This window comes from Cyprinodon tularosa, unplaced genomic scaffold (genome assembly GCF_016077235.1).
Source record: "Cyprinodon tularosa strain WSP-4 unplaced genomic scaffold, ASM1607723v1 ctg258, whole genome shotgun sequence".
Classification (NCBI taxonomy): domain Eukaryota; kingdom Metazoa; phylum Chordata; class Actinopteri; order Cyprinodontiformes; family Cyprinodontidae; genus Cyprinodon; species Cyprinodon tularosa.
This window is the reverse complement of record NW_024038957.1, coordinates 601,207-623,494: the sequence shown is the minus strand read 5'-3', so window position 1 is coordinate 623,494 and position 22,288 is coordinate 601,207. Positions and strand designations below refer to the sequence as shown.

General features: G+C 43.2%; 1 protein-coding gene across 1 annotated transcript in view; it reads left to right on the top strand.

Annotated features, from left to right (window-relative positions):
* The window catches only part of ppm1h (protein phosphatase, Mg2+/Mn2+ dependent, 1H), a 61,138-nt gene that overhangs the window by 27,111 nt on the left and 11,739 nt on the right, over positions 1–22,288 (top strand). Inside the window, exons 4-6 of the mRNA XM_038288569.1 lie at positions 4,010–4,122; positions 4,246–4,330; positions 8,141–8,259. Coding sequence (XP_038144497.1) covers positions 4,010–4,122; positions 4,246–4,330; positions 8,141–8,259 — 317 coding nt within the window. The remainder of the gene's footprint in view (positions 1–4,009; positions 4,123–4,245; positions 4,331–8,140; positions 8,260–22,288) is intronic.

Below are 22,288 nucleotides of genomic sequence, written 5' to 3'. Positions count from 1 at the left end.
GCCCGGGGAGCAGTGTGGGGTTAAGGGTCTTGCTCAGGGACCCAGAGTGGCAGTCTGTGGGAGTGGGGGATCAAACTTCAAATCCCAGGATTCAAAGCCCTATGCCCTAACCACTAGGCCACCACTTCCCTTATAAGATTGCTTGAAAAAGTAGCTAAAAATATGAATTTGTTAACCTTTAAATGTGACAAAGTAATAAAAGCAAGATACTTCTGAAACAATAAATACAATAAACGAGTAAAAAAAAGAAGAAATTTCATAATAAAAGAGGAGGTTAAAATATATATTTTATTTGAATTATTGATCAATTGTTGAAGAAATATCTTATCTTTATTATTATTTTGTCACATTTAATGGCTCACAATTCATATTATTAGCTAGTTTTCAGGCAATTTTATATTTCTGTATGTATTTTTGATTATGGCAGGATTGGACCTCCATAGTTATAAACATTGCTGTTAAACTACCTGTCAGAGCATGTCAGCTGCAGGTTTTTTGGCACCAGCTTTGCACATTTACGGATTAAAATGTTTGCTTGTTTCTGTTCAGCAGAAAAGCTCCAGCACATTAAAAAAAACAAAAAAAAAACAGAGAAAGTTTGTTGAAAAGTTGAGTCCCGCCATGAATTTCTGATTAAATATAGCCGCTCCACCCATGTTCCCATCATTTCTGATCAACTCTTCTGTCTCTGACTAAGAGACTCTACAGTATCATGCTGCCACCCTCATGCTTCACCATGGGGACGGGTGACGATCATTGTTTTCCTTCATGCACATCATGCAGGTTCACATGGTTTTGCTGGTTTTTGTCCAGCTTCTGTTTTGAGGTTTTCCAAGCACATCAACTGGGAGGAGACCTGAGGAAAAACCCGAAAAACAGTGGAGAGGTACTGAATTTACCTGCAGCATTTTAAACCCATTTAGGTCACCTTTTTAATTAACAGTAAATAGACAATGAATGAAGAGCAAGATATGTTGTGCGTTTTTTAAGGGGTGTCAAAATAAAGGGGTCGAATATTAAGGTATGGCAGGTTTTTCAGATTTGACCTTTTAAATGTTTTCTTAATCATCCACTTTAAAAGTTGGCACTGATTTCTGCTTTCTGTCACATTAAATCCAAATCCAATAGCTGAAAGTTTGCATTTTTAGGATGGTGTGAACACCATCTGCTGTCAGAAGTACAGCACTTTATCTGGAGTTTATGTTGAGGTTGGCTATGACTGGATGTTATTTTAGCGGCTTTAAATAATCCGGTGTTAACCAGTTTTCCAAACCACTTTCCTGAGCGCTGCCTCACTTGCCTGTGTTATGTCTCAGCTTTGACTAATTAGTTAAAAATGATTAATTCGGTTAATTACCTGCCACTACCGTTTTTCGTCAGGGTTTTCCATCATTTCCTGACAGCCTCCTTCTCTGCCCCTCGCTGTTCCATAACATATTTCTTCCCATTTCCTGATTTTTAGGGCTCATAGATTTTTTGATTTCCTTGAAAAGTCCAAAGGAAGTTTTGCAAACAACATAAGCTTTCAAGCTTCTGCAAAATGTCTAAACATTTTAAGAAAATCCCACCTTTGTGATTAAATTAATCATAAGAAAAGAGTTGAGCTCATTATTGAGTCATTATCAGAACTTTATATTCAACGTAAAGTGTATCTGGCCAATATCTCCCTGGAATATTAGATCAAGCCTGTCATAGTGATATGAGAATATCAAGTCTGCCAGTTTGTCTACATATGCCGCAGTGACCTTCTGTGGCCAGTAGGTGTCTCTCACACCAGGGCCTAGTATTAGGTCAACTTTTCCACAGTGAAACAATTGTTTTGAATGGCATAAGGTGGCAGATATAAAGCACCTCCTGTAGAGGTGGACCGATTCATCGACCAGCTTTGTTTAATTTGCTGATTCGTTGATGCATTCAGAGGCCATGTTTTAAGATCACGTTAGGTGCATGCATTGCTATTCATTGTTAATGTTTGTTTTTATCATCCTTATCATGGTTTCAGCACTGTCATTTAATGGAGAAAGATAAAGAATATCAGCTTCACAAATAAGCATGTATATTTAGTGTTAAAGAGCACAGATGATGTGTTCAAGACGATGAGCAGTGTGGGTTTTCTGTCAATCCCACATTTTGTCTGTTGAACAGAACGCTTAAATATTGCCTCATCTGACTAAAACAGTTTCTTTCACATCTTTGCATGTTAACACAGCTTGTGCTGTAATACAAAACTGTGAGGTATAAATATCTTTGCAGGCTTCTGTTTGTACTGTTTCTCGTATCTTTACTGTGACGAATCCAATACTTACCTTTCTAGGGGAATAAATCATATTTTGACCATTTTGTTTTCATAGGAATAACAATTAAAACCAAGAAATGGTTTTAATTAAATATAAATGACAACATTGTTTATTGCCGTGCTTCATTCCTGTATTAGTATTATTAGGTTGTTTTTTTTTCATACTCAGCCATGTAGGTTTAATGTAGGAGTCCTTTGTGGGATTTTTCCCTCAGAAATAATGAAGGCTTTTAGCCGTATGTAAACAGTGAACTGGCAGCATGGGCGAAGTGTATTTGGGATTTGCACATATCTCTGCCCTCTGGTTATTTATCTTTGTTGTCACGTCGTTCCTGCCTGAACCTGTGGGGAGGAAGGTGTCGATGTTTGTGCTGGCATTTTCATTATTAAAGCCTCGCCTGCAGCCAGAGGCGCTGCAGATAAATATGCATGGCTCACTGTGGATTCATAATTCATAGAGTCTGAGGGACACATTAGTTCCCCCTCCGCCTAATGCTCCACCATATCCTCTTGACCTGTACCTGGCAGTGATTGTCAGGAGTGAAGACTGAGGGAAATACACCCGGTCACACTCCGACTGCCTGTTTGCACACCTGTCCAGGGGAACATTCTTTTACTGCAACACCTAATCACCTCATCTGGATGGAGGTGCAGAGGGCAATACGCTTTCAAAAGACTCATCTAGTCTCATGGGATTTCCAACCAGCCTGTTGATAGAGACAGAGAGATGGGAAAGAAATGCCTGGGGGCCCAATTTATATTCCAGGAACAGCTTACGGCTTCTGTTTGGAAATTATTAAGATGTCAGAGAAGACTGACATTGTATGAAAGGATTAGATAAGCCAAAAAAGGTAGCTGGGCTCAGATATATAGTATGTTGGTGCTTTGACTAACTGAGTTAAAGAGCAATTATTCATCTACTTAATGGACTGATCGCATGGTTTTCTTTAAATTATTTTCAGGTTAATTAGCGCCATATAAATTGGGGCTAATTAGCTGCTGGAATAACCAGCAGATCCTGTAAACCTTCCCTTTAGGTCTTTGGTTTTGGCTGAAAGTACCTCTGATAAATGAACTCACTCTGCCGCTATTAATAAAGACTTCATGGCAGATTTCAAGCATGAACTGGATTATTATACAGTCTGGAAAAGTTTAGAATCGGACAAGGGTCTTATTCCATTTATCCATCTGTAGCCAGCATAGTTATACACCTGCAATTTTTATTTATATATACCGGTATATATATATATATATATATATCAGAAATACTTAAATAATCCTAGAGGGAAATTACTTTTGTTACATATACATATATATATATATATATATATATATATGTATACACCGTAATTTTCGGACTATAAGCCGCACCTGAATATAAGCCGCAGAAGCTAAATTGAATGATTTGTACATATACAAGCCGTGCCGGACTATAAGCCGGACTATTAGCTACCGTACTTGTGTGTTGAAGCAAATGTGACGTCAACATGGTGGATGGTAAAATCCATAGATTTAGGTATTACGCTAGTGGCCGTTAGCTGTAAGAGTCCATAGATAAGCTGCATTGTTATATAAGCCGCAAGGTCGAAAAATGGGGAAAAAGTCGCGGCTTGTAGTCCGAAAGTTACGGTATATATAAAAGCTGTGCCGACAGGAGACAAATTATTGGGTCAGGCTTTTGGCCTACATCATGTGTATTTTATCATGTCTCAGGATATGCAGATCGAGAAAGAGAAGGCATCGTTCAACATCTCGGGCGGATGCACCGCTCTAATGGTCGCCTGTTTGCAAGGGAAGCTGTACGTTGGGAACGCAGGGGACAGCAGGTGTGACTCGCACAGTTGGATGAAGCAAAATGAGTTTGCCACATGCTGCATGTATTTATTGTTGTTTGCATGTCATCAAACCATGTCAGCTTAATTAAACAGTACTTTGCCCCTCTCCCTCAGAGCAATCATTGTACGAGCTGGGGAAGTCATCCCTATGTCAGCAGAGTTCACACCGGAGTCAGAAAGACAGCGCCTGCAGTTTCTGGTAAGAAGGAACCAACGATTTTTTTGTTGTTGTTTTTACAGCACTCGTTTTTCTGACAGTGGGCTGACAGGAAAGGTATGAGAGAGGGGAAGAGACTTGCAGCAAAGGACCACGGGTCGGATTAAACAGGGGTCGGCCGAGTCCAGCACTAAGGCCTCCATACATGGGTCGTGCCGCTAACCACTGCGCCACCTGAACGTCAGGCGGAACCAACCTTAGCTACTTTCTAGCAAGCAGACGTTTGCAAAGTTGACAGTCTCCTCTGATGGAAAAGTTTTTTTTACATAATTTGAATTAATCCAAATCATAAATCAAAAGCTTATTAAGGGCTTCATTTAGGAGAGAAAAACAGGTGAACTGAGACAGTTTTCAATTATATGCGATTAAAAAAAGAACAGTGCTGTAAAACCTCAGCCAAAGACCAGAAGAGAAATGGAGTTTAACATTAAAAAGACAGGGCTAAATTTGTCATCTATAAAAGCAGAACATCAAGTTGTTGGCAGCTGACACCCCCCCCCCCCTCCAGCAGAGTATCAGGGTTAAACAGAGGGCAAGGCAAGATGTAGTTACTATAAGGAAAAAAACAGAGCGAGAAAAAAAGTGCATTAATCCTAAACTGGAGGGCAGTTGGACAATGTAGCAGGTGGGCATGTTCCTATTCAATTTTTACATTTGTGATTCAATACCAAAATTGGCTGACACCGTTATTATTAGCATGAATCATACCAGCTTTTAGCACTTATTTTATACTGTTGAATGTCGGAAAAGGCGAAAACAGGGAACAGAAAACAACAAAAGGAATGAAAACAACTCACCCACATAAAATTAACCAACGATTTTCAGAAACGCTTAACAGAAGCAGAGTGTTTTATCATCAGCATAAAAATATCGGATCGAAACATCCCTAGTAGCAGTAGGGGTGGTGGGAAAAAATCGTTTTTGCGATATATCGTGGTATTCGGCTGCCCAATATAATATCGATCTTTCACTTCTTTGTATCGATTTAAAAAAATAAAATGTTTACATAAAACATTGATGGGAAAATGGGCTACCTCTGCACCACCACTCTGGCAGAAAGCGCTGTGGAGCCCTTTAACTTTGCGTGCAGCACCAAATCTGTATTTGAGGCAGTCACAGTGGAAGAAAACCCCAAACAACATGGATAATAATACCTAATCAATATTTTCTGATGAAAATATACAACACTTGCTGTTTTATCTCATCATTTGATTTTGATAGCTGGGGAAAATATGGCAATATATAGTGATACTGCAATATCGTGATAATATCGTATTGTGACCCAAGTATCGGGACATTTATCGAATCAAAACACTCATGCCATGATCACCTCTAGGTAGCAGGGTCCAAAAAATGGAAAGCCAAGTCCTCCAGCAACTAAAGCCTATAGCAGCATAACTATGGAGATAGCTCTTAACTTTAAGCTTCTTTTAAAAAATATTTTAATCCCAGTAGACAGGGTGTCTGTCTCACAGATTAAAACTGGAGGTTGGTTCCACATGAGAGGAGCCTGATAAGTAAAATATATGCATTCCATTCTAGTTTGAGAAATTCTAGGAACCACTAGTAAACCTTTAGTCTGGAAGCAAAATCCCTTTTTGAGTCTGGGACTATTATAGTGCTGGATTATATTGGAGAAGAAGAATCTAAATCTGATTCTAGATTTATCAGGAGGCCGGTGAAAGGAAGCGGAACCCCAGTCGGTCTCAGCAGATGGCTGCTTACATTGAGCGTGGTTCTGTTGGAGACTTCCTGTTAAAAGAGAGTTTTCCTCTCCACTGTCGCTGCATGCATATTTGGTGTGAGGGATTGCCTTGAGTCAATGAGTCGATGCAAGCAACTGGTTTTACTTAGATAGAAAACTTTGAATCAATCTGACTGGATGATCTGGTGAACTATAAAGTGCCTTAAGATCACATGTGTTGTTAGTTGGCACAAAATGAATAAAATGAATTGAATTGAATAAAAAAATCTCTTTTCATTTTTAGAAGCTCTCTAGCTGTGGCATTTTAGATCAGCTTAAGGCATCAGCATTTATTGGACTTCCTGATTGTTAAAAATAAACATAGTACAGCTTTAAGTAACATTTCTAAGGCCTATGTTATTTTAATCCCAGACAGTATATTTTTAATCCTCTGGAAATTCAAGAGAATAAATAAATAACTCCTAGATAACAGAACTGTTTAATACCGGACTAAAATGACATGTCTAGTTAAAAAGTTTCACCAAGCTTATTCACATTATTACTGGAAACCCGTTAAATACATCCTGATAAAGAGACAGACTGAGCAGTTTTTTAAATGACTGCTCAAAGGATGATTACTTCTTTCGTTTTAATTCAAAGGCCAAAAATGTAAAGTCATTTAGGTGTTTATGTCTTCAGCATATACCTGTCTATCTAACCTATTAGAGTCATCAGTAAATCATCAGCATAACATTGGAAAAATAAATCCCTTCTGTCTGATAATTTAACCCATTGGAAGCATAAATGGTAGAATAGAAAAGTGGCGTTGGCACTGAACCCTGTGGTTCTCCACAAGCAGACATGGGAAGTAAGTACAAATACTTCGTTACTGTACTCAAGTAGATTTTTCTGATATTTTTACTTTACTTTACTACTTACTTTTATGGCGACTTTTTACTTCTACTCCTTACATTTTTACACAAATATCTGTACTTTCTACTCCTTACATTTTAAAAAATTGGCTCGTTACTTTAGTTTTGAATCATTTCAATGGAGTTACCGTTATTATTTTTCACGTCATCAATACCAAATTCAATCTAATTGGATGGGAATCTACATTGCATTTGACGCACCACTACAAGATGAATCGACAGATTCGGCGGTATTCATTTGCGGCAAATCATTGCAGCTTGGTGGCGGTGGCGTTAGCATAGTAGCATGGACGACGAGATGATTGAAAATGAACACAACGGAGATCTAGTCCTATTGGCAGACATCCATTTAAAATGTAGGCAACGGCATGAAAAAAGTGGTTTCTACTTTTACTTTTATACTTTAAGTAAATTTACAAGCCTGTACTTTGTTACTTTTACTTGAGTAAAGAAGTTTAATCAGTTCTTCCACTTTTACCAGAGTATTTTTTAACACAAGTATCTGTACTTTTACTCAAATACGGAAAGTGAGTACTTTTGCCATCTCTGAATTTAAGATAAGATTGCAAACCAGATCTTCTTATCCAGCGTCAGTGTCTGACCTCACATATATTCACTTCTGGAGGAAAGGTCAAAAAGACTCCAAAGGGCTGGCCAATGTTAGATCAAACCTGTAAGATTTAGATAGGATGAAAAAATGTCCACAAGTAACCAAACTCTGAGGTTGAAGAAGATTCAACATTGATTTAAAAAAAAAAAAACAGAATCTGTTGTGCAGGTAAGATATAATCCAGGCTAGTACCGTCCCTTGCATCTGTATAACATGTCCAAGACTTTCTAAGAAAAAATTGTGATTTATCAAATGCACCACTAAGATGCAGTATGGTTATTATGGTGGAAATGCTCATATACTAAACCTATTCAAAACTTCCAGATTGGAAACAATTTAAAAGTCCATTTGCCAAATACCAGCCTCATACATAGTGGTGAACATAGATTAGGTTTTACATTTCTCCTGATCGCCTCCTCCCTTACTGGACACCTAATAATCATGTTTGATGTTATAACTGGGGATTTATTATCAACGGAAATAATATCATCGATTTTGGGATTGTATATCTAATCCCTTGGATATGGCTTTTACACTTTAAGCCTTTTCTTTTGTCTTGTTTTAAGGCCTACATGCAGCCGCACTTGTTGGGAAACGAGTTCACACATCTGGAGTTCCCGAGGAGAGTGCAGAGGAAGGAGGTGGGGAAGAGGATGCTGTACCGTGACTTCACCATGTCAGGATGGTAGGTTTGCTAGAAGACTTCTCAATTGTTGATTGTTTCTTAGAAATTATTATTCTGCCAGTTCCAGCTTATATGTACAGCATCATCCTCCTTTGTTTGAACTTTAATGACGATGTGTGAAAAGCCTTGAATTAATCTTTCAGTGCATCAGCATAATGCCACACATAGAAAACGTCTCTGATTAATTTGAGAGCATTCACTCTGTTGGAGGAGGAAAAATCCATGTTTAAGATGTTTTCTGGATTCAGGGGGGGTGCAGGGGTTAGGTGGTGCAGGGGGTAGATTGATGAATGCGCACTAATAAGCACGGTGGAGGAGTTGTGATGCTATGGGCCTGTTTCTTTTCCAACTGGGATTTTGTATTGCATGGTATCTAAAGCAATTCCTTTTCATATACATTGATTTAAATTAGTTAAATTCATCCACATTAAAATAGCAGTAAACCTGTCACATCAGATTAAAGCTCATCTAATATACTGTTTATTTAAGGCTTTATCCTTATTGTGAGAAGAGAAGAAAGAATCCATTTAATGCAAGACATAGTTTGAAAATGAAAGCAGAGATGGTAGCTTTACTTGAGAATTGATTTGAAAAAAATGAAATAGGATGAGAGAGTGAAGATGGTTTCTAAAAGGTGAGAAGCAGAGAAAAAGAGAGGGAAGGAGGTTTGCCCCTGCAGCTTTAAGTCACGGTGAGACAGGTTATTCTAAGGACAGAGAGGAATGACAAGATGATGGGAGATGAACGATATTATTCCTGACACCTTCTCTTTATCACTTTTGTTTTGTGGCTCCGCTTGCTTCAGCACATGTAGGTCAGTGTTGTTGGGAGCACAGCTCTCTGCCTGTTTGCCGTCTCTGCAGCGAAGACAGCCTGTGATGTATTTTTAAACAGATTCTTCCCATAACCCAGTTCTGCTGCGGCTTCACCCAGACTCAGTCTGGGTTTTAACTTGAAACCCCGTAAGCTAGCGTGGCTGATTGCTTTGATGTGCAACTGGTTTCACTTTTTATATCCCCCCCTAGGCCTGCCTTCTTTTAAGGACTCTGGTTTATGCCTGTGAGTGTGGCTGAACGTTGCTGTTCAGGCCCCCTCTAACACCTCCACGGTCAAGTCTCCACTTTAATGAACCCTTACTGACCCTTAGTCTGCCCCTCTCCTCCACACTCATTTTCTATAGCTCCCCTTCTTATGGCCAGAGAAAAGCTTGGATTGGAGACCTTAATGGTTGTTGCTGGCAGGGAAGCAAGGTGGTTTGTTTGCACACAGTGATGGCCGTTAAACAGTTTGCTGCATTCAGGAGGATCCAGGCTTCTGGTGGAAGGAAAGATAGGAAGCAAAGATTAGACAGGACGGACTGCAATTTCTTTAAGTGCATGACAAAAAGAAGAGAATTATAGGAATGTTACCATAAAAAATATTATGTATAGTTAGGTTAACATCCATTCGAGTCTCATGATTTAAAAAAAAATCCCCTAATATACAAGTTATTGTAGGATAAATGATTGCAGGGACTTTTCACTAATTTTTGTTTTTTTAATTTTTCCAAATAATAATAATTCAAATTATTTTCAAGATTATTAAACCAAACTGACTCTATTTGAATAAATAATTTACCTGCTTGTTAATTCAGGAATATTTTTTTCTGAAATTCAACAGAATTTGGATTAAGGCCAGAACTCAGTGAAATAGAACTTGTCTAACATATGAGGTAGGCTCAAAAATCCTTCACTATGAGAGGGCTTGAACTAAAAAGATTCAAGAACAAAAGACAAACAAAGTCTTTGACATTTATCGCAGTAGTTTGTAAGAGAACGGGAACCGAATACCCACAGTCATGATTTATCTAAGGCTCGGACCCACATGCAGCGAAACCAAACAGAGAGAAACGGATGAAAAGTTTGACGGATTTTATTGAAGAAGTAAAGCTCGGTGCAAAGTTGCTCTGAACTCTGCTCGGCCGGAAATGGAAGATGAGGGGAAGACAGACTGTTAGTTCAGGCTCAGTGGCAAATTTGATTCGTTGATGTGAAGCAGAGGATCTGATTGTTGACTCACGTTTCCAGAGAAGTGAATGATCCTTTACTCCAATCTGTGTGTTGGTTTTCCAGAGGTTGTCTGACTTGGTTGAGGGCGGACAGGGTTTACCCAGAACTCGGACGGTGTAGGGGAACGGAGATGCTGATTGCCACTCAGATTTCCTGCTGTACTTGAACGAGTCGTGATGAAGATGGTTCCCTTGCTCAGAGAGTAATTTCAATGTCCTCAAAAGGAGACTGGATCCAAACCTCCTGTTTGAATCCCTGGCTCAGTTTAGGCCCCATCCACACAAAGTCAAAACGAACACGAAACGCTAATATTTTCCAGAACGTTTGTCGTAAAGACGGAGACGTATAATAAATGTGATCGACCACACGAATGCATGAAAACGCTGCAAAATGTATGCCAGGCCTATAAGTGGCACTGTCGTGCCAAAGCAAAAATTGGCGACGAAATGTTGGGCATGCGCAGTAATATTTATACATGGTTGCCCTGTGGGTCCATTTTCGTGGTTCAGTCAAATTCAGGTGCTGAACTATGTCGTCGATATTGCTCTGTTCTTCCTGGAGATATTCCAGAAGAAGAAGATTCTGTTGTAAGCCCGACAGCAGGGTGAGTAGCATTAGCAGCAACCATTCAACACAGTACGCCGCTATTGTTGTTGTGATACTGTGTCGCGCATGCGTGTTTAGAGGCGACGCTATGACGCATGCGTGTAAAAAACAAATGCAGTTAGAGCTTAAAGATGGAAACGCGAAAAAGACAGGACAGGAGCCCTGACACACACAAAATGTACAAGACATGGATCATGTCCCATAAAGTCCAGGTAAAAAGCTTCCGAGTTGATGTTTGTATTTTTATAATGATGCATGTGTAAAAATTTGAGGGAAATAAGGGGAACATTGAAAGCCTTGAATCAAAAACTGAAAGAAAAGAGAAAATGTTTTTACACCGGTGTGAATACAACTTTGCTGCATGTTCCAAACAGCTTCTCAAACAATGATACTAGCCTGTCAGCTCTTAAGGAACTGGTTTTAGTTCCAGCTTTCCAGCTGTTTTTTTTTCGTGTCAGGTGAGCTTTATGGTTATGATTTCGAGGCCTTATTGGTCCTGCACTATATGCTGCAGGACCATTTCCATTTTATGACTCTGGGACTGATCTCACCATATTATAAACTGAATAGGTAGTGCAAAGAGGAAGAACTGACAACATCCCGTCCACCTTTAGATTTACCCTTCATGTGTAACTGAAAGCTGCTACTTGGATCTAAGGAAGTGCTGGTCCATTTACTCCACACTTGCTCGGCTCCTAAAAACATTATTAGATTAGATTAGATGAGCTTTATTGATCTCACAGCGGAGAAATTCACTGGTCACATATCGGCATTGTAATTAAAGAAGAAGGTGCAAACAAGGAGGAAAAAGGTGCATTAAGAATAAACAAGCAAGCACTGTATATACAGTATATCAAGTTAAGAATAAGAATTAAGGTGCAAGTGTACATGTATCACACACAATGTAAAAATAAAAATAAAAAATACCAGGGAGTAGCACAGAGATTTAAGGTGACATATGTACAATCAGGATGGCTTTTATATAGGTGGATTTGACTTTTACATTAAAGTGTAGTAGGTAAGGAACAACGGTGAGTTAGTGCTATGACTATTCTATTCACATATATTGCACAGTCAATAAATAAAAAAAACTTAGTTGTGGTTATAGTGCAGTATTATAGAGTCTGGTGGCGGCAGGTATGAATGACCTGCGGTAACCTCCTTCTTACAGACAGGGTGTCTAAGTCTTTTACTAAAGACTCTACATCCATTCAGTGAGGAGCTCCATCCAGGCTGGACAACAAAGTATGTCTCTGACTCATCAAATGCTGACTGTCAGCAGTGCAGATATGTTTTAAAAACTATTCAGCCCCTTTTGTTTTTTTCTGGGTAGTGCTGGCCTAGTGGTTAGGGCAAAGAGCTAGGAATCCTGAGGTTCTCAGTTGGAGTCCCACTCCCACAGACTGCCACTCTGGGTCTCTGAGCAAAGACCCTTAACCCCACACTGCTCCCCAGGCACCCAACAGTGTCAGCCCACTGAGGCCAGGGGGGGTGGGTTGAATGCAGAGGTAAATTTCTCCAAAGTGAGATCAATAAAGTTAAATTATTATATTATTATATCACAATCATACTTCCTGCTTTATTATATTTTATTTGCAGTTTACACGGTTGATCATCAATGAAATGCTATTTAAGAAAAACAAACTCACTGATGCTAGTGCAACACAAGCTACCTTTCAAATTAAAACCCAAACCCTGCACTTTACAGTGGAATCTGTATCAGTGGCGGTTTTTGTTAGGGGCAGCAGCCCATGGTGGCATGATATCCTCCATTCCCCTGTCATGATGGGTTCACTGAAGGCGACCCAGTTATGCAGAACACCACTGACGGACACAAGGATGAAGAGTTCAACAGTTTATTAAAGCACAAACACACAGAATGTACTGATTCTGGTTCGGGGCCTGGATACTGGTTCAACGGAGTCTGCGTGAGAGACAGCACAGTTAGCGGTTTGCTGGCAGGGTTTTACTTCCAGAAGTTCACTGATTGTACCTTGAGGGTTCTTGAGGTTAACTTTGGGAGAGTCACTGTTGGTTCTGGAGAAGGGTTCATCAGCAGAGTCCGTTAGCTGCTTCAGCGTCTCACGTCTTGTTAGAACAGACCTTGGCTTGGAAGTCCCAGCTCAGTCCTGAGCTGCTTGAGGTTTCTCAGAGGGATCTTCAGGGTTTGGCTCAGAGGGTCGGCTCGGCAGGTTAGCTCTTCCAGAGCTTTCTCAGAGGAGACACAGGTTTCCTGGAAGACAGAGATAATAGTTAGAATCCAGACTGGATTCAAAGTCATGGAGATACTCAGAGGATCTAGGCTTTAGCGCTGACCAACTGGAACAACACTGCGGCGTTGAGGCAAGGTCTGAAGACAGCTTAAGTAGTGGATCCTCTGATGATCTTGACGAGCTGCAGCTGTGCAGGGAGCTCCCTCAGAGGATCCACGGCGGACTCTGCTGGAGAAAGATGGGATTTCTCCAGCTCCCAACATCCCCGACCTGTTCGTAATATTTTGGAAAACTCTAGTGTGACGTATGCAGGAAGGATAAAGCTTAACAGTATCGCTTCTCTACATGCAAAACTCACTGAACCAGCTGATGAAGGGGCTCATTTTATGAAGATAAAATCATAAATTCAGTCTCAGCTTCACTGTGTTAGGGTTATAATCCATGAAAGATCAAATATCTCCACATTGCTCCTGTAATCTATTGTTAAAGGGTCATAGCTACAAATGTGACTACTGACTTTTAGAAATTGACACAATTCTATGAGCTGTGATAGCTTAGATGGACATGTCAGTTGTTTATAAATATTGTGAACAGGTATTTTAAAAATATTCTGTTTATTTGATCCAATTGGCAAAATTCCCTTTTGATTAATACAATAAAAAAATTTATATAACTTGATATGTCCAGGATTTGTATTTTATAAGCAGTAAGCTTTGTGGTGTCCATGATTATGAAGACAAAAAAAGACTTGACAAATATATATTTTTTTACCTTTATTTATGTTCATTATAGTAAAAATCATTTTAGGATCAGAAAAAAAAAAATAGCTAAACATGTTTGCACTTTTACAGCTTTTAAATCTGCCAAATGGGTTTCAATTTTCATCTTGCATTTTAAATAAGATCCATTGGTTGATCATTTTAATTAACCTACTTAAATCAAGTTCAAATACAACTATTTTAAGAAAATTTTACTTACATTTAGTTCACTCTTTGGGTGTATTACATTGTGTGCTGGAAACACTATTCAATTCAATTTAGTTTATTTATATGTCACAAGTTTTAGAAGATGTAGATTAAATTCTACCAAAATATGTTTTATAGTTATTTGTGATGAGTGGTTTTTGGCGCCCCCTACTGGTTGGCCTATTAATACTGGGGAACGGCTGACAATTCCACAGAATCTGTTCGGCCCCCAGCTGTGGTGAGTGCTCCGGTCTGGCTATCTTCTTTGTGTAATGTTCCTGGCTCTGGAGCTGCTAATTGCAATCAGTGCACCTGTTCTCTCTCCTCCCCTCCTGCTTAAAAGCTCTGTCCCTCCTGCCTCCAGTGCCAGAACGTCTCAAGCCTCTTGGTGAGAACTTCCAGCCTATTCTTTACGTGCATCTGCCTGTCTGAACCTCGACCTGTTTTTGTCCCAGTTTTTTGAGCCTGCCTTACCCCCTTTCTGGATTTTTGTCTGCCCGCCTGAGCCCTGCTCGTCAGCCTCAGAGATCTGGACTGCCAAACCGTGTTTCTGACCCAGCCTGCCTGTGAGTTACCGAGATTGCCTGCCCCTTTGAACTGTGTTTGCTTCTGTGGATATTGAACTGGATTTGGACTCGGAACTTCCCCTGGATTCCCCCTTGGATACCTTTGCTGGATTTACGGACTCTCCCCTCGTCAAGACCCGGACCGAACCTAGGATTTCCCCAGCACGGACTCTCTCCTCTCCTGAAACCGGACTGAGCCCAACCGAGCCTTCTTGTAGCCAGGTTAGTGACCAAGTTCCTTACTCAAACATCTGCCTGCCCCCACTGGTCACTAACCACCACTCTGTCTATAGGAGCTGCCTGTCGCTGAGCCTGATCGTTCTTCCCGGGAGTCCGTGCCGCCCTCTCTCTTAAATAAAGACTGTTAACGTTTCACTGACCTGTTTGCGGGTTGTCTTTGGGTCCATCCATCTCCACTACAGTAATCCATTACAGTACGTTCTGGCCAAAAGAATGGAAAACATGGACCCGGCACCCGGGGATCAGTGGCGCGCGGGGGTAGAAAAGTCTATTTCTGACTTAGAAGCCGGCGTTTCGGAGATCCTCAATCATCTCCGAAACCAGGCTACCCCACAGCCTCCACTTCCGCAAGCAGCTCCTCCGAGTCCCCCGTCACTTCCGGTGACGTCATTTCCGTCAGAGCCCCGTCTCTCTCCGCCTGGGCTTTTTAGTGGCGATCCGGAGCATTGTCGGGCTTTTCTCACACAGTGTGAGATACATTTCGAGCTGCAGCCATCCTCCTTCCCCACTGACCGGTCTAGGGTCGCCTATGTTATTTCCCTGTTGGCTGGTAAAGCCAGACTGTGGGGAACCTCCGAGTGGCAGAATGATACACACATCTGCCACTCGTATGATGACTTCTCCAAAGAGCTTGTGAGGGTGTTCAGTCCCGTGCTCCCCTGCCGGGAGTCCTCTAGGGGGCTCTTATCTCTTAGACAGGGGGATAGATCAGTGGCTGATTATATTATTGATTTCCATTTACTGGCTGCAGAGAGTTTATGGAATGAATATGCCCTCATGGATGTTTTTATTCATGGTCTTAATGACAAGATTAAGGATGAGCTGGCCACCCGGGATTACCCTAAGACCCTAAGTCAGCTCGAGGAGCTTGCCACTAGGGTAGACCTCCGTCTAATGGAGCGAAGAAGGGAACGTCGCTCTAACCCCACAACCCATCCTCGGTTCTCGGCTCCCCCCCCTGTTTCATCTCCGGTTTCTCTTAAGCCCTCTGAACCTGAACCTATGCAGCTGGGCAAGGTGGGCCTGTCAAGAGATGAGTACCAGCGCAGACAGCAGCAGGGACTCTGTCTCTATTGCGGGGGGGATGGCCATCGAGCTCGGTCTTGTCCAGCAAAAGACAAAGCTCAGTAGGGGGTGGGGGATCCCTACTGAGCTACACCAAACTGGCCGTCTCCTCTGATCGTTTACTTCCAGCCACTCTAACCTTCTCCTCTGAATCCCATAGTTTGTCAGTTTTCATCGACTCAGGAGCCGACACTGAGTTCATGGATGAAGGTTTGGCCAGAAGATTGAGTATCCCACTCCACCCTGGCTCATCCCCCCGCAGTGTGCTCGCCCTGGATGGTCACGAACTCAACCAGTCACGCCTCGTCTCTGAACCTGTGGAGCTAACGATGGGAGGTAATCATAAGGAGATGCTGACTTTTATGATAATTGACTCCCCGCAGGTTCCTGTTATCTTGGGCGCCACCTGGCTCCGTAAACACAATCCCCAGATTGACTGGCGACGGGTCGAGGTGACGGGATGGGCTCCTTCCTGTTCTGAATTATGTCTGTTCTCCGCCCAGCCTCTTCACTCCGCTGAGGGTAAGACTAATGATTATTACCCAGATTTGTCCAAGGTCCCATCTGTTTACCATGACTTGAGGGAGGTTTTTAACAAATCCAAGGCCACGAGTCTCCCTCCTCATCGTCCTTTTGACTGTGCGATTGATCTGTTACCAGGCACCACCCCACCTAGAGGTCGCCTCTATTCTCTTTCCCCTCCTGAGACCCAAGCCATGCAGGACTACATTAATGACTCCCTAAGTGCGGGCATCATCCGCCCCTCTTCCTCCCCTGCAGGGGCAGGGTTTTTCTTTGTCGGGAAGAAGGATGGCTCCCTTCGTCCCTGCATTGATTATAGGGGGCTTAATAACATTTCGGTGAAGAACCGTTACCCTATCCCCCTAATGAACACGGCGTTTGATCAGGTCCAAGGGGCTAAAGTTTTCACTAAGTTGGACCTTCGTAATGCCTACCATTTGGTCCGTATTAGGGAGGGTGATGAATGGAAGACCGCTTTCAATACTCCTACCGGCCATTATGAGTATTTGGTCATGCCCTTTGGTCTTACCAACGCCCCAGCAGTTTTCCAAAATCTGGTTAACGAGGTTCTCAGGGACATGATTGGCCGCTTTGTGTTTGTTTATCTGGACGACATCCTCATCTATTCCAAGAACCTCACCCTTCACAAACAACACGTCCGTTCCGTCCTTCTCCGCCTCCTACAGAATCAGCTATACGTCAAAGCAGAGAAATGTGCTTTCCACACAGAATCAACCTCCTTCCTCGGCTTTGTTTTGTCCCCTGGACAAATTGCCATGGACCCAGTTAAGGTTCGAGCGGTCACCGAGTGGCCCACCCCGGTTGACCGTAAGCAGCTCCAGAGGTTTCTGGGGTTCGCTAATTTCTACAGGAGGTTTATTACCAACTACAGTCAGGTTGCTTCTCCACTCCACGCTCTCACCTCTAGCAAGGCCAAATTTATTTGGAACGAGCAGGCAGAAATCGCCTTCAAACGCCTTAAGGAACGGTTCACCTCCGCACCTATCCTCGTTTCCCCCGACCCGGAGAGGCAATTCATCGTGGAGGTAGATGCCTCTAGTTCTGGGGTAGGGGCTGTACTTAGCCAAGAGTCCGGTGATGGCCGCATTCACCCTTGTGCTTTCTTTTCCAGGAAGTTGTCAAAATCAGAGCAGAATTATGATGTGGGCAACCGGGAGCTCTTGGCGGTTAAGTTGGCTCTCGAGGAGTGGAGGCACTGGCTCGAGGGCTCCAAGCTTCCATTCTTGGTCTGGACTGACCACCGCAACCTGGAATATCTCAAGACTGCTAGGAGACTAAACCCCAGACAGGCCAGGTGGGCTTTGTTTTTCAGTCGTTTCAACTTCACCCTTTCCTACAGGCCGGGTCCTAAGAACATCAAGCCCGACGCCTTGTCCAGGCTCTTCGAGGCAGAGGAGGTAGACGACGACCAAGAACGGGGGTTCATCCTGCCAGACACAGTAAGGTGTGCTGTTTCCCGCCTCGGGCTCGAGAAGGAGGTAAGGGACTCTCTAGGGTCTGTACAGATACCCGAGGCCTGTCCCAAGGACAGGCTCTTTGTCCCTCTCCACCTCAGACCCAAAGTCGTTGATCTCTGTCACAGCTCTCGCCTTTATGGTCATCCTGGCATCAACAAAACCATTCGGCTCATCCGATCTCAGTTTTGGTGGCCTTCTCTGGCCAAAGACGTCGGTGAGTTCGTCTCTGCCTGTTCCCCCTGCAATCAGGCTAAGGCTTCCCGTCGCCCTCCGTCAGGTCTGCTTCGACCTCTGCCCATCCCTTCTCGGCCTTGGTCCAGCCTTTCTATGGACTTCATCACTGGTCTCCCCTCCTCCGACGGCTTCTCAGTTATCCTCACAATTGTGGACCGTTTCTCCAAAATGGTCCATTTGGTCCCTTTACCCAAGCTCCCCTCAGCCAAAGAGATGGGGTTGATCCTGGCCAAGGAGGTGTTTAGGTTACATGGCCTGCCTTCTGACATTGTGTCAGATCGGGGTCCCCAGTTTGTGGCCCGTTATTGGCAGGAGTTTTGTGCCATGCTCGGCATCTCCGTTAACCTCTCCTCCGGCTTCCACCCCCAAACTGACGGCCAATCTGAAAGGATGAATCAGGAGGTCGAGACCAAGATTCGCCTCTTTTGCCAGTCTGATCCCTCTAAATGGGCTCTGAATTTGCCCTGGGTCGAGCACGCGATTAACGCCACCCCTTCCAGCTCTACAGGTCTCTCCCCCTTCTACGTCGTTTTCGGGTTCCAGCCGCCGGTGTTCACTACTGAGGAGGTAGAGTCCAGGGTCCCCTCTGCCCGCCTTTCTGCCATGAGGTGCCGGCGTGCCTGGAGGCGGGCCAAGAGAGCCATACACGCGGCCTCCCAAAATCAGGTCCGTGCAGCTAACCTCCGGCGAGTTCCAGCCCCGCAGTACCAGGTGGGAGACAGGGTCTGGCTTTCCACCAGGGACCTTCCCCTGAAGGTCGACAATAGGAAGTTGGCTCCGCGGTTCGTCGGACCGTTCACCGTCTCCAAGGTGGTCAACCCGGTGGCAGTACGCCTCCGCCTCCCTCCCACCATGAAGGTCCATCCCACTTTTCATGTCTCCCGGGTCAAACCTGTCAAAACCTCCAGTTTGGTTCCCTCCTCCACGCCCCCACCGCCCGCCCGCCTGGTTGATGGCTCCCCGGTTTACTCTGTTAGGAGGCTCCTGAAGTCCCGTAAGTGGGGTCGTGGTACCCAGTACCTCGTTGATTGGGAGGGCTATGGGCCCGAAGAGCGTCAGTGGGTTCCTGCCCGCCACATCTTGGACAAATCCCTTATTAGGGATTTCCACAGGGCCCACCCGGACCAGCCTAGGGCGTCTGGAATCCGCCCTTGAGGGTGGGGCTCTGTAATGTTCCTGGCTCTGGAGCTGCTAATTGCAATCAGTGCACCTGTTCTCTCTCCTCCCCTCCTGCTTAAAAGCTCTGTCCCTCCTGCCTCCAGTGCCAGAACGTCTCAAGCCTCTTGGTGAGAACTTCCAGCCTATTCTTTACGTGCATCTGCCTGTCTGAACCTCGACCTGTTTTTGTCCCAGTTTTTTGAGCCTGCCTTACCCCCTTTCTGGATTTTTGTCTGCCCGCCTGAGCCCTGCTCGTCAGCCTCAGAGATCTGGACTGCCAAACCGTGTTTCTGACCCAGCCTGCCTGTGAGTTACCGAGATTGCCTGCCCCTTTGAACTGTGTTTGCTTCTGTGGATATTGAACTGGATTTGGACTCGGAACTTCCCCTGGATTCCCCCTTGGATACCTTTGCTGGATTTACGGACTCCCCCCTCGTCAAGACCCGGACCGAACCTAGGATTTCCCCAGCACGGACTCTCTCCTCTCCTGAAACCGGACTGAGCCCAACCGAGCCTTCTTGTAGCCAGGTTAGTGACCAAGTTCCTTACTCAAACATCTGCCTGCCCCCACTGGTCACTAACCACCACTCTGTCTATAGGAGCTGCCTGTCGCTGAGCCTGATCGTTCTTCCCGGGAGTCCGTGCCGCCCTCTCTCTTAAATAAAGACTGTTAACGTTTCACTGACCTGTTTGCGGGTTGTCTTTGGGTCCATCCATCTCCACTACAGTAATCCATTACACTTTGTAGTGCTAGAGTTAGGGATTACTGGACTTTTTATTGCAATACAGCTGTTGGTGAACCAGAGGGGAGGCTAACCAGAGTATTTGTTTTTCTCTACCATTCATTACAATAAATCTTTTTTTTTTTTCAAACCCAACTGTCTGGCATCTGATCTGTGTATGACGAGATGGCTAACAGAGGAGCTGTGACATATATAGCACCAATTTAGAACACATGTCATCTGAAGGCACTTTATAGAGACAATTCAATCAGATCATACAGTCAAATAGATTCAAACACTACAAAACAGTTTGGGTTCAACATTTCCATGGTGTAACATGTCTCGTCTGTTTCTGTTTGGCCGTGACGCCATCCTGGAGAGAAACATCAGCTTTGCTGCTTCCATCAACATTTTATAGATGCTGGAGATCGGCCTGTTTTCCAGTGTGGTCCTGTTTCTCTGACCGTGACTGGGTGGATGTGCTCTCTTCGTCCTCTGGCATGGAAGCTGGCTCAGAGCTCGTTTGCCTGGCTGTGTGTTTCCTGGACTGGGTTGCCTTTTACAGCTGCTTTTTGTATCTCTGCTTCTGTCTCCTTGAACCCCAGTCGGCCTCAGCAGATGGCCGCTCACACCTAGCCTGGTTCTTCTGGAGGTTTCTTCCTGTTAAAAGGGAGTTTTTCCTCTCTACTGTCGCTACAAGCATGCTTAGTGTGAGGGATTGTATTTGAGTCAATGAGTCAATGCAATCAACTGGTTTTCCTTAGATAGAAAACTTTGTATCAATTTGACTGTATGATCTGGTTGAACTGTAACGTGCCTTGAGATGACGTGTTTTGAATTTGGCACTATAGAAATAAAATGAATTGAATTGAATTAACATGGTGGTGGCAGCATCATTCTCTGTGGACCTTTTACTTTAGCTGATAATGGAGGCTGGACAAAGTTTAAAAGAGGATGGATGGAGAATTTCTAAAAAAAAATTTGTTTTTATATTGGAGCAGATTTGTGTTCTTAGAATGACCCATTTCCAGTCCAGATCTAAAATAATTTTTGAATTTTGTAAATTGAAAAAAATCAAGAGTTTGAGATCTTCAGCAAAGTAGGCAAAAATCTGAATCTCAAAGTCTGGCAGAGACAACGTTTGAAAGCCATGAGTGATATTCCTTCCCCCTTCCACCAACATTTCACAGTTAGGCTAGGAATGTATAATTCTTACGTGAATATATGTGAAAACTTGTGTTTTTCACTTTTCTGGATGTAATCCCTGCTCCTCTCTCCAATGGCCCAAGTCCACCACCGAGGAGATGGTCAGACCTCCTTTGCCCCATTGTTCCAGCATCCCTCGCTTTCTCTCCCTTCCCCCATCATCCCGCCGCTTAGTCAGGCGCTGCGGTGGATCAGGCTTTCGAACGGCTGTGGTGTCTGAAAACGCTCCATGTTGTGGTCAAACACCACAGCCCCTGAGCGACTCATATTGCACTCAGAAAGGAGTTCTCTTCTCATTCTGTCTGGTTTCTGTCAAACAACAGGACACTGTCCTCAAAGACAAGCTCCAGGGAAGTGTGAGTCTCCTGGTGTTGGCAGTCTGAAATGTGACACTACCTGAAGGGGGAAAACGGTTCCTTTTAAATTTCACATCCTAAAGTTGTGGGGGATTTTTTTTGCACATTATAAACATTTAATTTTGCACTCTTACTTGCTGCTCAAAGCAGTTTCAGTCTGCAGACCTGGACTGAGTTTATGTTTTGTGTTTACTCTGATAGTTTGTGTCCTGCACAGTTACAAAATCTGCTGAGTGCTGCATTTGTCGAGCTCGCCTGAGGTGGAAACATATGGTCTCTCTGAGTGAAACCAGCAGTATTGTGAAAACCATCCTGGTCTTGTGCTTTAGAGCAGCTGAAATCATTTGGTATGGTGAAAGAGGCCAGGTTATGCTACAGTATACTTAAAACAAAATAATACCTAGCATTAAAAATCTATTTATAGGATATCATCCCACCATGTTTTAAATTCTGTCTAAATCAGGTTTGAATTCAAACGTGTATTTAATGCATTTTATGGGAGATGTAAAGGAAAGACTTTAAAACTATAAAGATTTTGTTCTTTGAGCTTTCCATATGTTGTTCTGTATACTGCTAATGTGATAATGGTGAATAATTTATGATGTTTAACTGTAATTCAGAAAAAAAGGAAGAACTGAATATAAATTCTG